A 23,984-nucleotide genomic window follows, 5' to 3' on the forward strand; every position below is an offset into this window, starting at 1 on the left:
CTTCTCATCCTCTTTTTACAGGTGAGAAAACTAAGACTCAAATAGGTAAAATGATTTTTCCAAGGTCACACAGCTAGTAAATCCCTAGATTTTCCCAACCTTTCACTATGCAACTGTATGACAAAGTTGTAGCAGAAATTGCCTGAAATTACCTTGCATAGATTTTATATTAATTTATCTGTGTACGTAAATGATAGGATCATAGATTTAACAGACTCTTGAATCTGATCTCTCCCCATTTCAAAGACAAAGAAACTGCGACTCAGGTACTTTGGTTTAATTTGGACCATCCCTGTCCATTTGTTCAAAGACAAAGAAACTGGTCTCAGGTAATTTGGTTTAATTTGGACCATCCCTGTCCATTTGTTCAAAGACAAACTGGTCTCAGGTAATTTGGTTTAATTTGGACCATCCCTGTCCAATAGATATTTCTATTGAATAAAATGTGAAATTCTCCTTACACAGGCTTCATTCATTAGCTTAAGCCTTCTGTACCTTTAAAATATCACTCTAAAACGATGCAGCAGCTATAGAACAGATACTCAAAGACCCACCTGGAGATTAATCTAAACTGATTGAATCAAGTGAGAGTGATTGACTGATGATTAGCCTACTTCAAAGTTAACTAGATTGTAATCACACCTGGCTAACCCTTAATGGATTTGGAGGATGTCAACCAATCAGCTTGAAGCAGTGTGTAAGGTCCGCCTCTGTTCCAGACCTATAAAAAGCTTCCACAATCAGTTTGCTAGAGAGTTCGTGATTGAAACAGGCTTGTGGCAGAGGACTTGAGAAAGAACCAGACCAGGCTGGAACTCTAGGCTAAATAGGCTTTTTACTTAACTTTCTGAACTCCATGGGAATATCTATATGTTTTAATAAATGTTTAATGCCCAAAGACTGGTGCTGAAGCTTCTAATTTAAGGCGACCACAATATAGATTTTAAACATCGCAGTTTAAGCGGTTGGCCCAGAATTAAATAAGTGTCTGAGTCAGAATCATAGATTTAGCCTCTAAGGGACCTTAGAGACCAGTGAATCCACCCCCTGCATTTTACAGATGATAAAATCAAGGCACCTAAAGGTTAAATGACTTGCCCAGGGTCAAGCAACTAATAAGTATCTGAGGCAGTATTTGAACTCAGACCTTCCTAACTCCAAGTCTGATGCCCTATCCACCATGCCAGCTCTCACATCATTTCCTCTGCTGGAATGTAAGCTCCACGAGGAGTCTTTTTTTCCTCAGGGACCTCAGTGCCTATCTAATAGTTGGCACATAATAAGTGCTCATCAACAGATAACTAATTGTGTACACCCAACTGCCTCTTATCCAAAGACACAAGGTAAAGGCCAAGATTGGTGCTTCAGTGTTTTTCTGGGACAGTCCCCAGAGCTCCCCTGAATCACTCACACAGCTGTACTCGGCACAAGAAGCAGGCATCTCTCCCACGAGGTTGCGATGCCCCAGAGACTCGTGTCTATAAATACTTTGCATCCCTGTATTTATAGTACTGAACACCTGAGATCTGCAGGACTAGTCAGATACTCTTTAGCCCAGAATTCCTATTACCGGAATCCTTTCTTGGGGGACAGGGACTGCATTGTTCTCTTCTGTTGGCCTGGCAACCTCCCTTTCTCAGAATGATCTTGGGCATGCTATCATTCTGCAGGGACAAAGCAGAGCAATGATAGAGGGCCAGCAATCTGGGCACTATGCCCATGGGTTTATCCTAACAGTTCCTGGCAGCATTTCAGTACTCATCATGCTGGTTTTCAGGAGCAGGCTGTCTTAATGCCTCTTATAATGAGTAACCTTTCTTAACAATCACGACTCACATTTTAAAAAACCATCTCAGGGTTTACAAAGCACTTCCTTCCCAATGGCCTTGGTGAACATAGTGACTCTGCAGTCAGAAGAGCTGGATTCAAATCCTACTTCTGACACTACTAATGACCTTGGGTCAGTCACTGAACATCTTTGAGCCTCAGTTTCTTTATCTGTATAAAAAGGATTTGGACTAGGTGACCTCTGAGGTCCCTTCCAGATCTAGAGGTAGGATCTTATTCGTCCCTTTAACCTAAGTATATTAAGATACAAAGATAAATAAGAATTGGTCTCTTCTCTCAAGGTGCTTACCATTTAGGGTGATAGGACCTGTACATGGGGAAATAGAAGATGAATTCAAAAGTGAAAAGGGCATAGGAGAGGTACAAAATGTGATGAGCTCAGACGAAGGAGAGATCACACTCCACCAGGAAGAAGCACAAAGACAAATCTCTTAACCTCAGTTTCCTCATCTGTAAAATGAGAGGGTTGGACTAGATGGCCTTTAAAATTCCTCCCAACTCTAAATCCATGATCCTATGATGCAGATTATACAGAGAGGGGGGGAGAGGAGAGACAGAGAGAGAGGAGAGGAGAGAGAGAGGAGGGAGGGAGAGAGAGGGGGGAAGGAGGGAGGAAAAAGGGAGAGAGAGAGAGAAGAGGCAGAGAGATGGAGAGAGAGGAGAGAGATGGAGAGAGAGATGGAGAGAGAGTGGGGGGAGAGAGAGGGAGGGAAGGAGGGAGGAAAGAGGGAGAGAGAGAGAGGAGAGGGAGAGAGATGGAGAGAGAGAGAGGAGAGAGATGGAGAGAGAGAGGGGGGAGAGAGGGAGGAAAGGAGGGAGGAGGGAGAGAGAGGGAGGGAGAGAGAGGGGGAGAGAGAGTTGGAGAGAGGAGACGAGAGGGGAGGAGAGGGGAGGAGAGGGGAGGAGAGGGGAGGAGAGGGGAGGAGAGGGGAGGAGAGGGGAGGAGAGGGGAGGAGAGGGGAGGAGAGGGGAGGAGAGGGGAGGAGAGGGGAGGAGAGGGGAGGAGAGGAGAGGAGAGGAGAGGAGAGGAGAGGAGAGGAGAGGAGAGGAGAGGGGAGGGGAGGGGAGGGGAGGGGAGGGGATGGAGGGAGAGAGAGGGGGGAAGGAGGGAGGAAAGAGGGAGAGAGAGAGGAGAGGGAGAGAGATGGAGAGAGATGGGGAGAGAGAGAGGAGAGAGATGGAGAAAGAGAGGAGAGAGAGGGAGAGGGGGGGGAGAGAGAGGAGAGAAGAGGAGAGGAGAGGAGACAGGCAGACAGACAGACAGACAATGAAACAACAAAACAACCCTGGGAGTCAGAGGATTCCAGAAAAAAATGAATAATTTAGTGTAGATCTTCATGGCTACTTTACCCTAGCACATGTGTCTATAGCCCCTCCTTGCTTGGAAGGCATTTCCCTCACTTTGAAATGAAACTTTTTTTTTGATTCCTGACTCTCCTGTCCCTAGCCTGCTCTGTCAGGCTTTGGCCACCCACATGTTAGAGGCTGGTTGGGTCCAGTTGACAATACTAACCAACTTAGCAGTCCTTAACATACCCATATCAGACTACAGATGTGTCATGGTGAGCCTGCCATCTTTTAAGTCAAGTGGGATGTATGTACCTGCTGCCTACCAGCTCAAATCCACTGGAATCCATCAATCAGTCCATCAACAAACATTGTTAAAGTGGTTTCTATGTACTAAGCACTGTGCTTGGTTCTCAGAATACAAATACAAAGAATGAAACAATCCCCACTCACAAGAAGTTTACATTATAAAGAGAAATCATGGCATGAGCAAGAACAGAGCCCCATTTCTTCAGGTTTGCCAAATGAAGTTAAAATTAAGTCATCACCTGGACTTTTGTTGCAAGTATGTTTGAAACAAGCAAACTGACTGAATTACTCTTCCATTGGCAATCCTACTAGAGAAATGGTGGCTGCAGTGAGTTTGCTATCTGCAATCAAACTGCAGTAGAAGAAAGGACCTGCATCTGCAAACCAGGCTACAAGGGAGATGGATTCATCTGCCGGGGGCCCATCTATCTGGTAAGTCATTGACCATTTCTTAGAAAAAGCTGTTAGCAAAGGCAAGCGTCCATCTTGGGGACTAATCAAGAGAATGTCTTACCATCAGTCTTACTTTTTCCTAGGTCTTTACAAATAAATGAATGGATGGATGAATAGATAGGAAACTGATTGGAGCATTTGTTTATGAAACATAGTTTATACCTCACCCAATCCTACTTAATATTGTAATGCATAATAATAATGAGAATACATCCCTGGTCACTGATTCCATGAAAAGACCACCTATACATGAAATGGTAGAGAGGGTAGTTAATTCCTCAGGAACAGAGCTAAGTGAGAGCTAGCTAAGGCAGGGAGTATTTGGGCAACTAAGTCTGGACAGAGACTAAGCAGAGAAGAGGAAGAGTCAGAGTTTGGGGGAAGGAGAATGCTAGGAGCTAGAAGAGAGAGGCATCAGGCTAAACCTGGAGAATCCATATCTGGATCTATGGCTACCAGAGAAGGGAGGATGAGCTGGTAGAGGAGGTTAGTTAAGTGGAGATTAAATTAGACAAGCAAGGACTGTGCTAGGCTAGTGTCCAGAAACTGGAGTAAGGCCATTATAGCAGGACTCAAGACGTTAGGGTGGAGTAAGGTTATATAGGAATGTCTTATGAATAGCACCCATCAAAACAATATTATGTGACAACTGTGACCCCAAAGGAATGTTGATGAAGCATGCTACTCATGCCCTGACAGAGATGGGAGGGACTCAAGATACAGAATAAAACACACATTTGGGGCATGACCAATGTGGGAATTTGCTTTTGCTTCACTGTGTTCATTTCTAATAAGAGTTATTTTTTCTTGTTTTTTTCAATTGGGGTAAAGGGAAGGGAGGAGGTGGGGCAAGAAAAAATTAATACTTCTTTTTCCAAAAAAAAAACCAGAATGAAATGAAAGTTGCATAAAAAGACAAAATTATAGGGGCACATCTGGCAGCTTCCTATATGAAGTCTCTCCTTCTGGCCTCAACCCCATCCACACTTGGAATACTAGCCATACAACAATCTAAGGATTTGGGGTTTGGCCAAGAAGTTTCTTGGTCAGGCATGGATCAGGCTAACTAGACTCCAGGGTCTCTTCCAAGGCCAAGGTCCTGAGATGTTGTGGATGGTGGCTAACAGGGTTTGCTTGGCTCCTTTGCTCAGTACTATGCGATTCTTGTGTCCATTCCAGAGATAATAGGTCACATTGCACTGTTCCATTTTCTGATTACAGGAACTTCCCAAAAATACTAATACCACCCCCTACTTCTTTCATCTTCAGGTAAGGAAATCTCAGTGTGTATGTGGCTGTCAGTTCACAGGCTAGAGCCATCTAGGCTGTCTTAAATCTCTTGCTTCTATAGAAGAGGTCAGAAAAGACCTCAGAAGCTATCTTGATGATGTTGGTGATAATGGTGGTGGTGGTGGTAGTGGTGGTGGTGGTGGTGGTGGGGAAGAAGGGGTGATGGTGATCATTTTTTCTTCATTTTGCCAGGATAATGCCATTCGAGACCTGATGGGCCCAGGTCCCTTCACGGTCTTTGTGCCTTTGAAGGAAGCTTTAGAGAATTCATCCCAGGTAAGAATCACCTTAGGGGCAACCTACAATGTGTAGTAGTACATACTCTTTGGCCCTAATGGATGAGATGGAGCCTGAGAAGCCATAGGGAAGCAAATTTGGAAGGAGGAAATCGATAAGAATTAGAGCCGTCCAACAGCAAAATATTGAAAAATAATGAGCTCTCTCTCCATCACTTGAAGTGTGCAAGCAGGTACTGTCTGAAATTTTGAGAAATGGATGAAACATTGGACTAGATGACTACCAAGACCCCTTACAACTCTAAGACAAAGGGGCAATGTAGTTTAGTGGAAAGAGACTTCCATTGGTAGTCAAAAGACCTGGGTTTGAATCCTGGCTGTGACACTTATTGGTTGTGCAAACAAGAACAGATCACTTACCCTCCATAAGCCTCAGTTTCCTTTCTTGAAAAATGGGGATAGCATCACTTCACTACCAACCTCACCAGTTTGTTGTGAGGGAAAGTGCTTTGCAAAACCTGAATCACAGAATTTGGAGCTGGAAGGGACCTTCCTCGGAGATCTTCTGGTCCAGCCCCCTCATTTTACAAGTGAAGGGAATGATCCCCAGAAAGGCAGGCACATAAGAGGCAAGATTGTATAGGAGGTAGGATACTGAAATTAGAACCAGGAATATGTGAGTTAAAATTCTGCTTCAGACACAGTAGCTGGACCACCCTGTGCAAGTCATCTGACCTCTGCATGCCTCAATTTCCTTGGCTTCTGAGGTTCCTTCTATCTCTAGATCTTGATCAGGCTAGATCTATGATCCCAGGATCCTAAGTTATGCCTTGCCAAGTAATATGCTTATTACTATCTTTTTCAACTTTCTTGAAAAGGTTAGATGCTGATGGTAATTACATGATGGGTTAAAATAGTTTTAGATACTTTCTCCCCACTCTTCCAACCCATTTTGTTCTTATGAAGGGGTACTAAGGAGAAAAAGGAAAGAGTATAAGAAAGTAGATGGGAATGTGTGAGCATGTGATGTTCCCAGTATTGGCAGCTTGGAATGGTGTATGGGTGTTCAAGGAAGACCAGAACCTCCAGTGTGAGGGCTTCCTTAGCCCTTTCCAGGACTGCTCATCCGCCTTTGGTGTTCCTCTTCCACCCAACTCTTACCTGAGGCTCCAAGAAAGCACCACAGCCACACCCCAACCATCTGGGCAATTGGACTAAACCACGGTGAGGGTAATCAATGGGCCTCAAACCCATTGGTGAGTCGGGGGATGTCTACCCTGAGCATGAGACTTTCCCTAGCAGAATGATTGGATGAGAACAGTTTGTTCCAGTGGTCATGAAGGAAACTAAAGCAGGTATTGTAGAGCACTTAAAGCTTAGTCAGACATCAAAGATGCCAAGGTCACCCACTGCACCCCAAGCCATTATCAGTCATCTTGACTTTTGTCTTGCCACTGGACCTTGATGACTCAGGAAGAGAGAGAGAAGCTGATGACTTTGCGCAACCCTGCCTCACTTAAATCCAATTCACATCACCCCATGATGTCATTGGTCCTCTTCAAAAATGAAGGACAAACAACCATAACATTGACCACTAGGTGGTGCAGTGGATAGAGCACTGGACTTGGAGTGAGGAAGATCTGAATTCAAATTCTACTTCTTACTTGCTTGTAGCCCTAAACAAGTCACTTCACTTCTGCTTCCTTTCCTCATCTGTAGAATGGGGCTGATAGCCAATAATAGCCTCCCAAGGTTGTTGTGAGATCAAATGAGATGCCAGATATAAAGAACTTTGCGAACCTTAAAGATACAAAGGCTAACCATTGTTGTTGCTGCTGTTATCATTCTCAGACCCAGGTTAAAGAGTGGACCACCCAGGGGGTCATGCCACAGATCCTTCGATACCATGTGGTTGCCTGTCATCAGATGCTCTTAGAAAACCTAAAATTGATTCCAAGTATGACTTCACTCCAAGGGGAAGCTATCCAAGTCACTGTGTCCCAGGTAAGGGAATCAGCCTCTGAAAGCCCCCTGGAGGTTCTTACTCCTTCCAAAATGGCCTCATCACCTTTATTTCACTGGCTTGTAGGTGGGAGGGAGCCTTATGTCCCTTATCCATCTCTGCCCATGCCCAGTCTAGACTGGATTTCTGTACAGCCATAGGTAATAAATACATACCTTAGAGAATTTATCACTAATAAACAACTATTACTATTGATTTTTAAAATTCATACTACATCTTGTGCTTTTCTACAAATGAAAATCACCTTATTTCATTTGTTTTTAAACTTTGTTTCTTATGAAAACAATAGCTAGCAGGACTATGAATGATTAAAATGGAAAGCAATATCATACAATGGATAAGAGTCTAGAACTGAAGCCAAGAAGGCTTGGGTTTGAGCCCTGCCTCAGATACCTACTAGCTCTTTGACCCTGTGCCTCAGTTTCCCTATCTACAAAAATGAAAAGGTTTGGATTTGATGCTCCCTAAAGTCCCTTATAGCATTAGACCCATAATTCTATGATCACTAATTGATTTCTTGATTTTGCTCCAGAGTGATAATTAGCTAAAATGTCAGTTATAATTGCCCCAAGCAAGTAGCCTTGAATGGGGTCAGTGGGGCAGAGTTGGGCCAGAGAGGCACTCAGCAAGGATCTAAGAGCTATCAGGTGTTTCCTATTTTCATGAATAATTCTAGATATCTAGGTGTGAGGCTCACTGGTGAAGTCCGGAGAATGTAGTTAGCTCGCTCTCAATTTCAGAGCCCTGGTCACACCTGCTATTGGCTCTGTTTTGCCCACAATTGTTGCCTGAAGAGCAGCTGCCACATGATATAGTGGTAGAGTGCTTGAATTAGAGTCCAGAAGACTCAAGTTCAAATCCTTCCTTAGACACTCATTAGTGATACAACCCACTTAAACTCTCTCAGGCTCAAAAAGTTTCCACATTAGTAAATTGGGGCTAATAATAGTACTTCACAGAGCCGTCAGGAGATCAAATGAGATAAATACATATATATAAAGTAGAGTTTAAAATACTATGTAAATGTTAGCTATAATAATGTTACTGTTATTAGTAGATGAAGTGCTTGGCTGGGAATCAGGAAGATGAGTTTGGATCCCACTTGTAGTATTTACTATGTGATGATGGGCAAGTCATTTAAACTCACAGCCTCAGTTTACTTATCTATAAAATGGGGGTGATAATGCCTGTTGTACCTGTTTCATGGGTTTTTTTGGTGGAAGCTCAAATGTAAATAAATTACTCTTCCAACCTTGAAGTCCTAGATGAGGTAAACTACCACTACTACTCTCATCATCTTCATCATTACTGTTATTATTTGTTGTGGCTCCATGACTTGGTCCAATATGCCCAGTCATTGATTGGATTTGGTTGTTAAATTTCTTTTTTATTTGTTTCAGGATGCAGTATATTTAAATGGCAAAGCTAAGATAGTCTCCAGTGATATCATCTGTAGTAATGGGGTAATCCACATCATAGACCAAATACTGGTTCCGAAAAATTTGCAAGAAATCCACAAAGATGCCTCTGGGAATAATATGGTGAGTGAAGATGGGCCATGTTAACTTGAAATTGGGCCAGCCAGGTGGTGCCTTAGATGGAGCACCAGGTCTGGAGTCAGGAAAACTCTTCTTCCTGAATTCCAATCTGGCCTCAGGTACTTCCTAGCTGTGTGACCCTGGCCAAGTCACTTCACCCTGTTTGCCTCAGTTTCCTCATCTACAAAATGAGCTGGAGAAGGAAATGGCAAACCATGCCAGTATCTTTGCCAAGAAAACCCCAAATGGGGTCACAAGGAGTATGGAACAACAACTTGAAATCTGGAGATCCCACTAAATTCAATTAAACATGTTTCTAATCTAAAGGGGGAAATTATGTAAACCCTTATTAAATTTAGTTCAACAAACATTTATTAAGCATCTGCTGGGGGCAGCTAGATGGTGCAGTGGATAGAGCACCAGCCCTGGAGTCAGGAGGACCTGAGTTCAAATCCAGCCTCAGACACTTAACACTTACTAGCTGTGTGACCCTGGGCAAGTCACTTAACCCCAATTGCCTCACCAAAAAAAGGGGGGGGGTGGAATCTGCTAAGTGCCAGGCACTAGGCTGGACATCTGGAATATGATAACAAGATGAAAAACAATCTCTGCCCTCAGGGAGTTTACATTCCACTGGGAAAGGGAAGGAGGGAAACTTTATACAGATTCATTCATTTATTCAACAAGCATTTATTAAGCATCTGTTGCATTACTGAATATATTCTTATTGTATATTATTGTATGTATCTTGTAGTTGTATGCCTAGCACACTGGCTGGCACATAGTAGGTGCTTAATAAATGTTTGTTGACTGACTGCCAGATTGAATATTAGAACCTCAAATACTTGAACTATCAAACAACTTAATTCTTACTCAAATAAGAGAAAATATAAAATATTTGTCTCTTTGTAGGAGAATCTCACCTCAGTGGCAATTCAACAGGGGTACTTGAAGTTCAGCACCATGCTACAGGTAAGAACGGAGAACAGTAAAGCAGGGCTAATTAGATACTTTTTTCAGGACTGCTCTATTTTTCTGGAGTCTGTGTGGGAAAAGGCAGACATTCTAGAGGATAAGCTAATATTGTTTCTACTGGTGGGACCTCTGACAAGTCCTTTAAATTTTCCAGTTCCTCAGTTTCCTTCATTTATGAAATGAAAAGATTTGGATTAAATGATTCCTGCATCTTTGTCCAGCTATAAATTCACAAAATTCACCATAAATTAAACAAAACCCCATAGTCCCTTGGGGTTGTGTGTAGAGTAATAAGTGGAGAAGAACCTCCACAGTCATCTGGTCTAGCCCCTACATGAAGCATGAACCCTTTACTTACCTACAATACCCCAATCATCAGATTTCCAATGATGGGGAGCTCACTACCTCATGAGACAGGTCATTCTATTTTACATAGCTTTAATTGGGGGAAAATTACTTCCTCATATTGAATAGAAATCTATCTCCCTATAACTAACTCCCATTATGCTAATTCTCCCTTCTCATGCCCAGAAAATTATCTAATTCCTTTTCCTCATGACAGTCTTTAAAGAGTTGAAGACAATAATCAACCCCCTCCCCCCTATTCTTCTCCAGGCTAAAGATTCTACTCCTTCCTTCTGATTCTTGCATAGAGTAGTTTCAGGTCTCACCATCTTGGCTGCCATCTTTTGGACAATAAGCCAGTTTATTCAAAATCTGATATCTAGAGGTCATCTGGTACAACCCCTTTGTTTAACATATAGAGAAACTGAGGGTCCAGAGAGGCAGATCGATCTTCAGGGTCATAGATTTAGAGCTAGACTGGACCTCAGAGATCATCTAGTCCAATTCTACAGATGGGGAAAATGAGACTTGGGCAGTGCTTTGCCTAAAGGAACCCAGGGAACATGTGTCAGAAATGAAATTGGAACCCAAGGCTTCTGACTCCAAAATCAGTGCTCCTTCCATTATGCTGTGCTACTTTAGGTCATCTTTTTTTAAAAAAAGATTTTAAAAACATTTTATTGATATTTTTCAACACCACTAGTCACTTCTTGTTGATACACACCAGCAGAAGCACCACCACTACCACACAACCAATGTCTTCCTTTGAAGCAGTTAAACAAATGAATACATTGGCCATGCCTTACAAAGTATGCCTCATTCAGCAACCACAGTTCACTACTTCTCTGCTAAAAAGAGGAAGGTATCTTTCCCTAATAATTCACTGAAGTGAAAATGTCACTGCATTAATTCAAGTTCTAAAGTCTTTTACCAGTATTTCCATGACCTTATCGTGGTCACTGTGTAAATTATTCTCTTCATTCTGCTTTCTTCACTCCAAGTGTTCCCAAGTCTCCCTGAATGCTTCCCATTGTTGATTGCTTCCATTCATATGCCACAGTCTATTTGACAATCATCGAGGGGCATCAACTTTGTTTACAACCCTTTCCTAGGATTAAGACTCTACTACAGATAGCTTAGCTTCTTTGGGGGCTTTCCCTCTGTCTTCGACTTCCTTTCAGGTTCATGCCACTGGTGTGCTCTTCTAAGACCGGGTGGACCAGGGAGCCCACAGTCTGATAAGCATCTCCATCCATCAGAAATTGGCCCACAGGGTTCCAAGTAAACCACTGAAAGCTATGGGGAGGGGGAGGCTGAGGTTTATACACAGCTCTGAACTATTTCCTCCCTTTGCTTCATGGCTAGAGTTCTAAAGCTGATTTGCTGTGTGTTTCAGGATGCCGGTTTGCTCAGTTTCATCAATGACCCCATCCACAAACCTGTAACCCTGTTCTGGCCCACGGACAAAGCTCTGGTGGCCCTTCCCCAGGAACAACAGGATTTCCTGTTCAGCAAAGACAACAAGGACAAACTAAAAGATTATCTCAAGTTCCACATCATCAGGGATTCCAAGGTAAAGGCCCAAAGGGGCCCATTACTTAACCCAGTGGTATCCCAAGGACCAACACTCCCCTAGGTCTGAAGTAAGACCAGCCATAGACTCAGGCAAATGTGGCGGCTGCCTATTCCATGTGATCTTATACAAGACGCTACTTGCCCTTGAATTTGCTGCCTATATATACATACACAGATACACACATCTACCATGGTATTTATTTTAAATAGATTTTATTGATAGCTTTTGGTTTTACATCACCTGGATTTCCTCTTTTACCTCTTTCCCTCCCACTTTTGGAGAGTTATTCTTTATAAAAGAGAGCATTTTTTTAAGAGAGTCTTTTTTTAAAGAAAAAAAGAGGAAAAAGAGAAATAATTAAGGGAAATTGATAAACACGTCAGAAAAATATCTGATGTTATACGCAATGGTACACACCCATTGACCCCAATCTCTTCAAGAGGGGAGGAATCTTTTCATATCTCCCCTTTAAGGCCAAGCTTATTCTTCATCATTTTTACAACATCCCATTTCTATTGTTTTATAATAGTTTTCCTTTCCATTTCATCATTTCATGTAATGTTTTCTTGGTTTTGCTTACTTCACTCTGTATTAGTTCATGTAAGTCTTCTTATGCCTCTCTGCAGTCTTCATCATCATCACATAATAATATATAGCATTTTAAGATTTGAAGTGCTTTATAAATATTATCTCATTTGATCCTCACAACAACCCTTGGAGGTAAGTACTGTCTATAGTTGTGGAAACAGAGACAGACAGAGGTTAAGAGATTTGCCCAGGGTCTTACAGCTAGTAAGTGTCTAAAGCAGGATTTGAACTCAGATCTTCCTAACTCCTAGTCCAGCACTCTATTCATCTTGGCACCTAGCTGCCTCATTCATACTCATCATTTATTACAGCATAGAAATATTCCATTCCATTCGTGTAACTCAGCTTACTCAGCCATCTCCTGTCCTCGGGCCAACCTCAACAATAGTACAAGGTCGCACTCCCCTCCAGCCTAACCTGAACTCACCTTTAGACTAAAGAAACAATAAAGGCCTCTAGAAAGACGCTATTAAATGTATATAGATCACAGAAGACCCTCAGGCCCTCTCTCCTTACTCTTTCATTAGCTAATTAACACCTTGCAAGGCAGAAGGAGCCTGGCATGAAGCAAAGATCTGGTGAGTTTTTAGTAGGGAAGAGGAAGAATATATGAGAAACAAGCATACTTAATGAAGCTTACATTTCATTACTAAAAACAAGGCAAACAACAAATATCTAAGATGGCAAGGCTATGCTGGACCCAGCTCTAACCAGTCTGAATGTTAAACTTTCAGTATAAGTATTCACACCTTGAAAATCAACAATCACTACAAACCAGGCCTTGATTTACTGTTTTGTTCCTCATCTAGTCTTAGGAAAGTGCTAGAAAAAATGATAAAAAAAAAAAAGAATGCAGAATAAACTTAAAAGTGTTTCTTTTATTATGCTGGTTAAACATTTGTCAGCACACCCCTGGTTAAGGCAAGGTACTTTCTGGGATATAGAAGTGATCTACCCAGTCACTTGTTAGCATTCTCTCCATCTTTGAATTACTTTGTATCTGTTTATCTGTGTGTACAAGTTCTATCCCAATCCTACTTCTGTAGAATGTATTATCCTAGAGGACAGGGCAGTTCTCCCTCTGAGACACCCTCTGTTTTATCTTGTATGTAAATAGTTGTTTGCATGTTGTATTCCCCATTAGAACTGAGTTCCTTGGACAGCTAGGTAGTGCAGTAGATAAAGCACCAGTCCTGGATTCAGGAGGACCTGAGTTCAAATCCGACCTCAGACACTTGACACTTACTAGCTGTGTGACCCTGGGCAAGTCACTTAACCCTCATTGCCCTGAAAAACAAACAAAACAAAGTACTGAGTTCCTTGAGAGCAGAGCTTGATTGTGCCTTTCTTTATAGCCCCAGTGTTTAGCACGGGACCTGATACACAATAAGGATTTAATAGACACTTATTGATGTGAAGTCTTTTTCATAGGGGAGTATTCCAAATAGTAGGTAAAAAATATGATAAATTGCAGATAATAATAATAATAATAGCAAATGTTTATATAGTACTTTTAGGTTTGCACAGCACTTTTATCTGATATTGTTACCTAATTTAATAATAATAATAGATAAAATTTACATAGTACTTATAATGTTTTAGGCACTATGCTAAGCATTTTAGATTTATTATCTTATTTGATCCTTACAAAAACCTTGGGAGGTAGGTATTATTCTTATCCGAGGCAAACAGAGGTTAAGTGGTTTGCCCAGTGTCATACAACTAGTGAGTGTCTGAGGCTGCATTTGAACTCAGGTTTTGCTCACTCCAAATCCAACAGTCTATCTACTGGTTTTATATCTGCCTCAAAAAAGCAAACAAACTGAGTACTTGGGGAGTTAAGAGAAGAAAGGAGTCACTTCCAGCAGAGGGTTAGAGGAGGCAGCTTTGAGCTGATTCATTTTGTTTTGTTTTGTTTTGTTTTGTTTTGTTTTTCGGGGCAATGGGGGTTAAGTGACTTGCCCAGGGTCACACAGCTAGTAAGTGTCAAGTATCTGAGGCCAGATTTGAACTCAGGTACTCCTAAATCCAGGGCCCGTGCTTTATCCACTGCGCCACCTAGCCGCCCCTGAGCTGATTCTTGAAGAATCCATAGAATTTCATAAGGTAGAGATGAAGGAAAGGCATCTACAGGCAGAGGAAACAAGCAAAATCACAGGGGTGACACTAATCCTTTCATCCATATTATTAATCAGTCAATCAACAAGCATTAAGTTCGTAATGTTTGCTAGGTGCTGGGAGCTCAAAGATACAAATAAAATATCTTGTTGGTAGAATGACCCGGCTAGATGGGGTATCACCTCACTTTCCCATGGTTCTGCTCTAAACCAACCCTGAAAGCCGAGTCTCCTCAGAGATTTTTTCTTCACTGTCCTCTTTTTCCAGTGTCTAGTTATTCTTCCCTTAAACAACATCAGGCATATCTTACTGAAAACATTACAACTCTTGGGAAAGGGAGCTAAAGAATGTGGTGTGTCTGCCAAGTGTTCTGGGGTCCTTCAGGACATCAGGTGCTATATTAGTGGGGCACTGTTTCTCTCATCCAGATCTTGGCTGTGGACTTGCCCAGTGTTGCATCCCGGAAGACCCTACAAGGTTCTGAACTCAATGTGAAATGTGGTGATGAGAACAACATTGTAAGTATTCACCAGAGGGACTGGGATGATGGAAACTAGTCTGTGGGATCATGGGAAAGTAGATTTCAAACTGCAAGGAACCTCAAAGATCATCTAAACCAGCCCACCTCATTTTATAGATGAGTTAACGAAGACCCAAAGAGGTTAATTAGTTTGTTCATAATCACATGGGTTGTTGCTGTTGTTGAGTCATTTCAGTCATATCTGACTCTTTGCGACCCCATTTGGGGTTTTCTTTTCATAGATACTAGAGTAGTTTGCCATTTCCTTCTCTAGCTCATTTTACAGGTGACAAAACTGAGGCAAATGGGGTTAAGTGACCTGCCCAGGGTCACACAGGTAGTAAGTATCTTAGGCCAGATTGGAACTCAGGAAGAGGAGTCTTCCTGACTTCAGGTCCAGAGCTCTGTGCACTACGATGCCACCCAGCTGCCCCAGGTGTCACACAGGTAGGACAGGGCAAATCTGGAATAAAAACCCATGTTTTTTAATTCAAAATCCAGGATTGTTTCCATTGGACTTCTTCAGCTTCAGAAAATAAGGGATTTTGTCAGTATGGCTACTTTGTCCATACTATTGTTGTTGTTAATTGAAAATTATTATCCAGAATAACATAATAATGATAATAATAATAGCTAGCATTTGTGGGAAATGATTATTTATAACCAATATCTTGGAGGTTCAGTCCTGACTTCCCCCATTCCAAAGCCTTTCTTGATAAGATAAAGTCAACTTTCCTTGGTCCTTGGTCAGGTCTATAAACCTCTAGAAATCTTGATAAGATAAGATATTCTCCTCAGTCCTGGTCACAGCTATAAACTTCTAGGAATCTTGATAAGATTGACCTTTCTAAATTCTTGTTAGGGCCATAAATATTTGGTCTGGGGTAAAGATTTCCATTGTGTTATTTAGCTAGAAAGGCCTCTCTTCTGATGAAGAAGATATGCATTCTTTGAATAGTTAGCTTGAGGCTGGGGGATGGTCTGGCATTAGCCATTCATTTTAATATAGCCTACCTCCAAATTAAGTTGACCAATCACAGGTGATTAGGCATCTGTCAGGAACACCTCCTCTTCAAAGGCCATTTAAGCTATGACCCCCCCCCCCCACTATTAAGAGTCTTTGGTCTGAGAGAGACAACCATTGACCATCCTTTTATTGACAACCTACTGGCCTATTAAAAAAATTATTAAATTACCCAGAAATTATTTCTCTCATATTTTTAATCATCACACATTTATATAGTACTTTAAGATTTTAAGGTTTTACAAATATTATCCCACTTCATCCCCACAAACACCCTAGGGAAGTGATTCACCCAGGGTCATAAACCAGTAAGTGTCTGAGACAGGATTTGAACTCAAGTCTACTTAATATCACAGAACATAACTTAATCACACCTTAGCAAACAGTGTACATTGGTCCAAGATCTTCACTTCATAGCCAGCCTTCTGGAGCTAAAGAAGTGGGGTGGATGGACACCTCAATGGACTTGGAGTCAGGAAGTCCTAGGTTCGAATCCCATCTGAGACGCTTCCTACTTGTAGAAGCCTGGTCTAATAGCTGGAGGTCCCAGGTTCCTCATCTCTTCAACAAGGGGGCTTCACTTGATGTCCTCCATGCATGTCCCATGCAATTCTAGGTCAAGGATCCCATGGTCTTCAGACAACAACCATGTGGTCCTTCACTTCCAAGCCTGGACTCGGATCTTTCCCAGTTTGGTAGAATCTGCAGAGCTTGGGCTTTGGTACCATAGCTTTTATGTGTCCAAGGTCACCACCACATCATGATGAAGCACCCAAGAAGGATGTTAATGGAAGCTGGCCAAGTCCCTCCACTAGTTGTCAGAGCCTGGTATGGAGACAAAAGCCTTGGGAAGGCTCGCAGGCTGAGTCACTGGCTTTTTCCCCTTTCTCTCTCTTAGGGTGACCTCTTTCTGAATGACCAGAAATGCCGGATCGTCCAGCGGCAGCTTGAGTTTGATAGCGGCATTGCTTATGGGATTGACTGCATGCTGATTAACCCTAGTTTCGGGGGCCGCTGTGACAGCTTCATCACCTTCAATGTCTCGGTCTGTCCTCAAATGATCCTGCCCCACCCCCTGTAGTTTTGGTTCTAGGCTGGTTTCCAGCCAAAAAAAGGTGTCCTGTGATCTAAAGTTGTGGCAGACATAAAAGCCACAGAATCCCGGTGTTAGCTTTGTAGCCAATATATACGTAGAGATGGGAGCTGGAAGTGATTTGGTGGTGGTTTCATCCAATCAACAGGTGGACAGAGGTCACATTCATAAGAGTGAAAATTAAAGCATCCAAAAGTAGAAGGAAAGAGCAGTAAGAGACAGTAGAGTCTCACTATATGGACGCTCTCTGGGTTCTGGCCACGGGAGCAGGCAAATCCACCTTATGCTATTTTCTCCATTAAAATGGCAAAGTTCTTGGGTATTTTAATTTCTTCTCTAGCACTACCACATAACAGAGGCTCTTGATCAGTCTGCCAAGGCATTAGCCATAGAAATGCCCCATATTTTCCAATGCCACCTTTCTAACATGACCTTTCAAAATAGTATCTTCTGGTCCATACCAGGGAGACTGTGGGAGCTGCTACAATATTCCTCGCTGCCCATCGTGGAGTAAGCCAAAGGTAATTGTGAATGCGGTTGTAATGTTGCGGAGGGGAAAGCAGGTGCTTAGTCTTAAAACTTCACATTCTTCAGTCTGTGTGTGTGTGTTTTATGTTTGTGTGTGTGTGTGTGTGTGTGTGTGTGTGTGAGAGAGAGAGAGACAGACAGACAGACAGACAGAACAGAGAGAGACAGAAACAAAGACACAAAGAAACAGAGACAGACAGAGACAGAGAGACAGAATTAGCATCCCAGCAGGCAGGACCGCCTGGGAGCCAGTCAGTGTAGCAGAGAGGGTGGCACTTTATAAGCAGCAGATACAATGACAGGCAGTCCCACCCCACTGGGCTGGACAAGCACTGCTTACAGGGTTTCTAATGAGGTTTTTGAGACTGGCTTGTCATCATTCTATAACAGGTATGAGAGAGGGAGCAACAAAGAAGGAGAGGGGGGTGGGTGGAGGGAGAGAGACTGTTGAGCACAAATAAGTTAGAGAAATAGGGTCATGATTCCAGTGCTGGATGAGGCCTCTGAGCTCATCTGCTCCAAACTGGTTAAGGAAACTGATGACCAAGTAGTTTAAGCGTCTTGCCCAAGGTTACACTGGTGGTGTCGGAGTCAAGATTTGAATCTAGAACCTCCAGCCTCAGAGTCAGTGCTCTGTAGCTTCCATGATCTGATATATCTGGGGCATTGTGGGGAATCCGGGTTTCCCACCCTTGTGTGAATATTCTTTGTTCCTCTTTAGTTGTATTGTGGGGAGGTGGGGAGTGTCAGTCTGTACCACTGGATATGGGGGAGGATGTTTATGCCTGCATTCTTCTCAGGAGACTGTGATCCAGGGAATTCTGCTAATTATGTTCATCTGGAACTTGAGAATCAATCAATTAGCATTAGACAGAAGGGGGAGGGAGGAAATGAAAGTACTATTTATGAAGCACCTACTGTGTGTCAGGTACAGTACTGAGTGCTTTCCAAACATCATCTCATTTGAGTCTCACAACAACCTATGAGGGAGGTGCCATTACTATCCTCATAGTACAGTTGAAGAAACTGAGGCAAGCAATGGTTAAGTGACTTTTCCAGGGCCACACAGCTAATAAGTATCTGGATTCATATTTGAACTTGGGTCTTCCTGACTGTATGTTGACAATAAAATAACATTTCAGACTCAGCTCTATGCTGCCTATCTGAAATACTTTTACCATGGCAGATCACTTGCCAAATAATAGCAGGTATATCAGAGGCTCCTGACAGAGTGTGTGTGTGCGCGTGCGTGCACACACACACACACATGTTCTCATGTGATATAATTAGTATTCAGGTCAGTGTTCAGGCAAATGAATGTAGAGAAAAAATAGTCCCACCAAGCTGCCAACCCACCCCTCTCTTAAATCACCCAGACAAGAGAGCTAGTAGGATAGCCAGACATACCAATACAGAGGGGGTGGGGAAATCAATCCACAGCTGGACAGGGTAGGGGAAGCTAGTCCGTGCTCACTCAGCACCCAGTGGCCCTTGCTGACCAGACAGTTGTGACAGAGATCACAACTGAGATAACAATGCAGGAATCCTGCTATGTGTTCCATTCAACTTACTGATAAGTGTCTTATCTGGGTTTCTTCCTTCTCCTCTTCTGCCCTCCTTGGTGGTTCGGGAACTCTTCAGGGAGTGAAGCAAAAGTGTTTTTACCACCTGCCCTTCAGGAGGAACTTGGAAGGCTGCCAGCAGAAGTGCACGATGGTTATGAGGCTGCCTAAATGTTGTAAGGGATACTTTGGGAGAGATTGTCAAGGTGAGACCCTGCACTCCTTCCATGATCTCCCTTATGACTGGAGCAAGTGTGTGTTGTCTTGTGTATCCCCTGTTGGATTGCAAAAACTTGGAAAGCAAAGATTTGGTCTTATTTATCAAGGCTTCTCTTCAGATGTTTAACACAATGATCAATAATAGAAGCTTAATAAATATTTGAACTGAATTGAACTGTTGAAAGGCTTGAATAGAGCCCCCAAAATGGCCACTTCCTGGTGCCTAAGGGGTTTGTCATTCAATTGCTATTAATACTATCCTCTAATGCCCTGTCAAAGTAAAAAGATGGTCAATGAGACCCATGAGGAAATTGAGTCAACAGGGACCTTTGCTAGCTCATGTAATGAACCAGTCAAACCCCAAGCCAGGGATTCTTAACCTAGGGTCTATAACTTTTTTTTAATATTTTGATAACTGAAAAAATAAATAAAAATAAATGTTGATAACTGTATTTCAATATAATTCATTTCCTTCACAATCCTATATATTTCATTGTATAATACTTAAAAGCATTATTCTGAGAAGGAAGGGAACAAGCAGTTATTAAGCACCTGATGTATACCAAGTTCTGTACTATGCCCTTTTGATCCTCATAATATCCATGTGAGATAGGTGCTGGTATTATCCTCATTTTACAGTTGAGGAAACTGAGGCAGACAGAGGTCAAGTGACTTGCCCAGGGCCATACAGCTAGTAAGTGAGGCCTTCCTGACTCCAGGACCAATGCTCTAACCACTTCACCACTGAACTGCCTCTTATGTTTTCTATCAGCTTCTCTGGACTCCATTGGCAGTCCACAAAGGTAAGAAGCCCTGATCTAGGCAGATTGTGGGGCCTCTCTGACATCCCCTGTTGGGCCTGCTGCCCTTCCTGGCTAACATTTCTCTGATCCCATTAGTGGAGAGTTTTTAGCTGCCTACTTCACAACCATGAAATCTTAAGTTCCAGATGATTCACCTATGTTCATTCTCTCTCTTCCAGCCTGCCCTGGAGGCCCAATGACCCCGTGTAATAACCGGGGCATCTGCACAGATGAATACTTTGGGGGTGGTGAGTGCAAATGCAACACTGGATTCAACGGAACAGCATGTGAGCTGTGTTGGCCTGGCAGATACGGACCAGAATGTAAATGTAAGTGGCGGGCTAACCTCATTCATCTTTGCCCTTTGCTCCAATGTCCTGGGCCACAGTTGGATAGGTAGCCTCTGAGGGCACTTGGGTCCCCTGATCAACTCTTGGGTCTTTTTTCTACCAGTGCAGATCCAAGCCCTCCCCCAATCTCTCATCCCGAGTAATCTCATCTCTCCTTTGTTCCTCTAGAACAAAGTTTCTTAAACTATGGGTCTGGACCCCATATGGGGTCACATAACTGAATGTGGGGGTTGAGAAAAATTTGGCCACAGTAAAAAGTTACACCTACCTAGTTTATATACCTATATCCTCGGGGTCACACAAAATTTTTCTCAGGCAAAAAGGAGTCATGAGTGGAAAAAGTTTAAGAAGCCCTGCTCTAGAGGGTACCTATTCTTTTCCTTCTTGCCTATAACTGGATCATCAGTGGGAAACAGGGTCTTTCACGTAGGACACATGACCCAATTGTCTCCATGCAGATAAATGCAGTAGGTGCAGCCACCTGTGAGAGCCTGAGGCCCATCTCTGTGCCCCTCCATGGAAAGATGGGGGATCCTGGGCAGAATGCTCAGTGATATTGCCCACATACCTGGTACAGGAGCCTGAGAGGCAGACCCAGACCCCATAAATGTCTTGTTCTAGCCCAGCCACTTTGCTTGGAGCCAGGGAATCATTAAAGTGGGAGAGCCCTGATCAAGAGCACCGAGCCATTTCCTCATGGACTCGGGACAGAAAGACAAAGTTGGGAAGAGTCTGAGGCAGCCCCAGCTCCTGCTGCTGCTCACTAAATTCACTCCCACCAACCCAACTGGCTGAATCTGCAGTCAAAGCAGGGGCTCCGCCAAATAGCTCTAGAAGGCTTGGGTTCCAGAAAGTTCCTTAGAGAGAACCTCTAGTCCAACCCCCTAATTTTAAGATGGGGAAACTGAGGCATAGGGAAGTTAAATGATTTGCCCAAGGTCAATCAATACCTGTGGCAGAAACAGGGTTTAAAACCAGACCCTTTGCTTCTAAATTCAGCCCTTTCCCCTCCATCAGAAGCAATAACAGAAACTTTGTGATAAAATGCCATGGAGTCAAGAAGAAATGGCTATGTACACTTTGAAATGCCATAGAAATGGAAGATGTTTTTATAGCGCACTGGTCTGCAAATTCCTTGAGGAGAAGGGACAATGTCTTCTTTGGTTTTGGTCTTCCCCCTTTCCCCAACCTAGAGCTGTGCTTGGAATATAGTAGACACTCAGGAAATCTCTGGTAAATAGCTGATGAAAGGGATAACTACTTATTCGTAATCGCAGTCTGATTTCTAAACTTCTTTACTTGTATTCCGGAAAAACTTGGGTTTAAATCCTCTCCCCAAACACTTACTAGCTGTGGTATCTTGGGCAAGTCATTTAAATGATCTGAGACTCAGTTTCCTCCTTTGTAAAATGGGAATGATACCTGTAATGCCTACGTCACAGGATTGTTGTGAGGCTGAAATCATTTATGAGGCAATTTGCCGATTTTAAAATATTTAAATTTCAGATGTTATATCATCATTCTTATCATCCTTATTATTGTTTCCTCCCACCTACTCGTGAGTGGAAAAATCTGCAATCCAGTGACATGACCATCTTTGCTGTTCCTCTCACTTATTACTTCATCTCCAGACCCCAAGCATTTTCACTGGCTGTGCCTCAAGCCTCGAACCCTCTCCCTGCTCATCTCTGCCTTGTAGTTCCCCTAGATTTCTTCAAGGCTCAGCACAAGTCCCACCTTCTGCAAGAAGGCTGTCTCAAGTCTTCCTCGATCGTCAGTCCTTCCCTTTGAGATGATCTCCATTTTATATGCTGTCTATATCTTGTCTGTACACTGTTATTTACATGTTGTCTTCCTCATTAGACTATGGGCTCCTTGAAGGCAAGGGCTGGTTTTCTGCCTCTCTTGGTATCCCTAGCACTTAAGCAGGCACTTAATAAATGCTTGTTGACCGACTGTCATTATCAGTATCATTAATCTATTTTGTTTGTTTATTTTGCAGCCTGTGAATGCTCCGAACATGGGACGTGTGATGATGGCATCACTGGCTCTGGGAATTGCTTCTGTGAAACAGGCTGGACCGGTCGATTCTGTGACACTCAGCTAGGTCTGTACCTAAATAATGCAATCCGATGTAGAGCGTGAGGAGCTAGTTTACTGTGGCTCAATTACTGAGGGGGACTCACTGAGCCAAGATGAAGGGGAAGGTGTTGGAAACCTTCTTGGACACGAAAATACAAAAGTGGCTGTTGGATAGAAAGGAGGTTTGCCTCTTTGTGGTAGCAGAAAACTCAGAATCATGTTTTTAAATACATATAACAACATATACAGAATTATAAAAGAAATTCACTATATTAAGACAGTTACTAAAATATTAAAGAAAAACAAATTCATAGGAGCAGCTAGTTGGTGCAGTGGATAAAGCACTGGCTCTGGATTCAGGAGGACCTGAGTTCAAATAAGACCTCAGATATGACACTTACTAGCTGTGTGACCCTGGGCAAGTCACTTAACCCTCATTGCCCTGAAAAAAAAAAAGTTCATAGACCCTGAGTTAAGAGCCTCTGACTAACCCAAACCCTCTCATTTTATAGATGAGGAAACTAAGGTAAATAGAGGCTAAGTGACTTATCCAAGAGTATATAAGTTTCAATTTTCAGGGGTAGGATTTGAATCCAAGGCTTCTGACTCCAAAACCAATTATTTTTATTCCTACCATACTATAGATTGAATGCTAAGCCAATCAAAATACCTATCCATTTCTTTATCAAACTGGAAAAATCAGAACAAAAATAATCAAGTGTGGGAAAAAAATTGAAAAAGAAGTGGGCAAGAATATTGGGGGGGGGGCTCTTTGTAGAGAGGGAAAGAGATGAGCTGTTGATGAGGAAGCTACCTGTTACCTCCCAGCTTTAGAACATTATAAAGTTAACTTTCAACAAAAACCATCTGGTACTAGAGTAGAGAGAGAAGCAGAACAGAAAAGAGATTGCAGAAACATAACACTTTCATTTCCCTGTACCTGCCCAGATGATGATCATGATATTTATATAGCTCTATGCTAAGCACTTCACTATTTATTCATTATTATTTTTTATTTCATTTGATCCTTATAATACCTGGGAGGTAGGGGCTATAATTATCCCCATTTTACAGATGAGGAAACTGGGGCAATAGGGGTTAAGCGATGTGGTAGCAAAGGTAGGATCTGAGGTCATATTTGAACTCAGGTCTTCCTAACCCCAGGCCCAGCATTCTATCCATTTAACCACCTAACTGCCCCAGATGTAGCATTGGCA

General features: G+C 42.6%; 1 protein-coding gene across 1 annotated transcript in view; it reads left to right on the plus strand.

Moving 5' to 3' along the window:
• STAB2 (stabilin 2) overlaps positions 1-23,984 on the plus strand; it is a 173,128-nt gene that overhangs the window by 122,625 nt on the left and 26,519 nt on the right. Inside the window, exons 45-57 of the mRNA XM_043969353.1 lie at positions 3,757-3,876; positions 5,119-5,166; positions 5,380-5,463; positions 7,275-7,427; positions 8,847-8,987; positions 9,897-9,956; positions 11,701-11,877; positions 15,015-15,104; positions 17,029-17,175; positions 17,688-17,744; positions 19,393-19,519; positions 20,515-20,664; positions 22,688-22,792. Of these exons, the coding sequence (XP_043825288.1) occupies positions 3,757-3,876; positions 5,119-5,166; positions 5,380-5,463; positions 7,275-7,427; positions 8,847-8,987; positions 9,897-9,956; positions 11,701-11,877; positions 15,015-15,104; positions 17,029-17,175; positions 17,688-17,744; positions 19,393-19,519; positions 20,515-20,664; positions 22,688-22,792 (1,459 nt within the window). The remainder of the gene's footprint in view (positions 1-3,756; positions 3,877-5,118; positions 5,167-5,379; positions 5,464-7,274; positions 7,428-8,846; positions 8,988-9,896; positions 9,957-11,700; positions 11,878-15,014; positions 15,105-17,028; positions 17,176-17,687; positions 17,745-19,392; positions 19,520-20,514; positions 20,665-22,687; positions 22,793-23,984) is intronic.

Source organism: Dromiciops gliroides, chromosome 5, assembly GCF_019393635.1.
Source record: "Dromiciops gliroides isolate mDroGli1 chromosome 5, mDroGli1.pri, whole genome shotgun sequence".
Taxonomy (NCBI): Eukaryota; Metazoa; Chordata; class Mammalia; order Microbiotheria; family Microbiotheriidae; genus Dromiciops; species Dromiciops gliroides.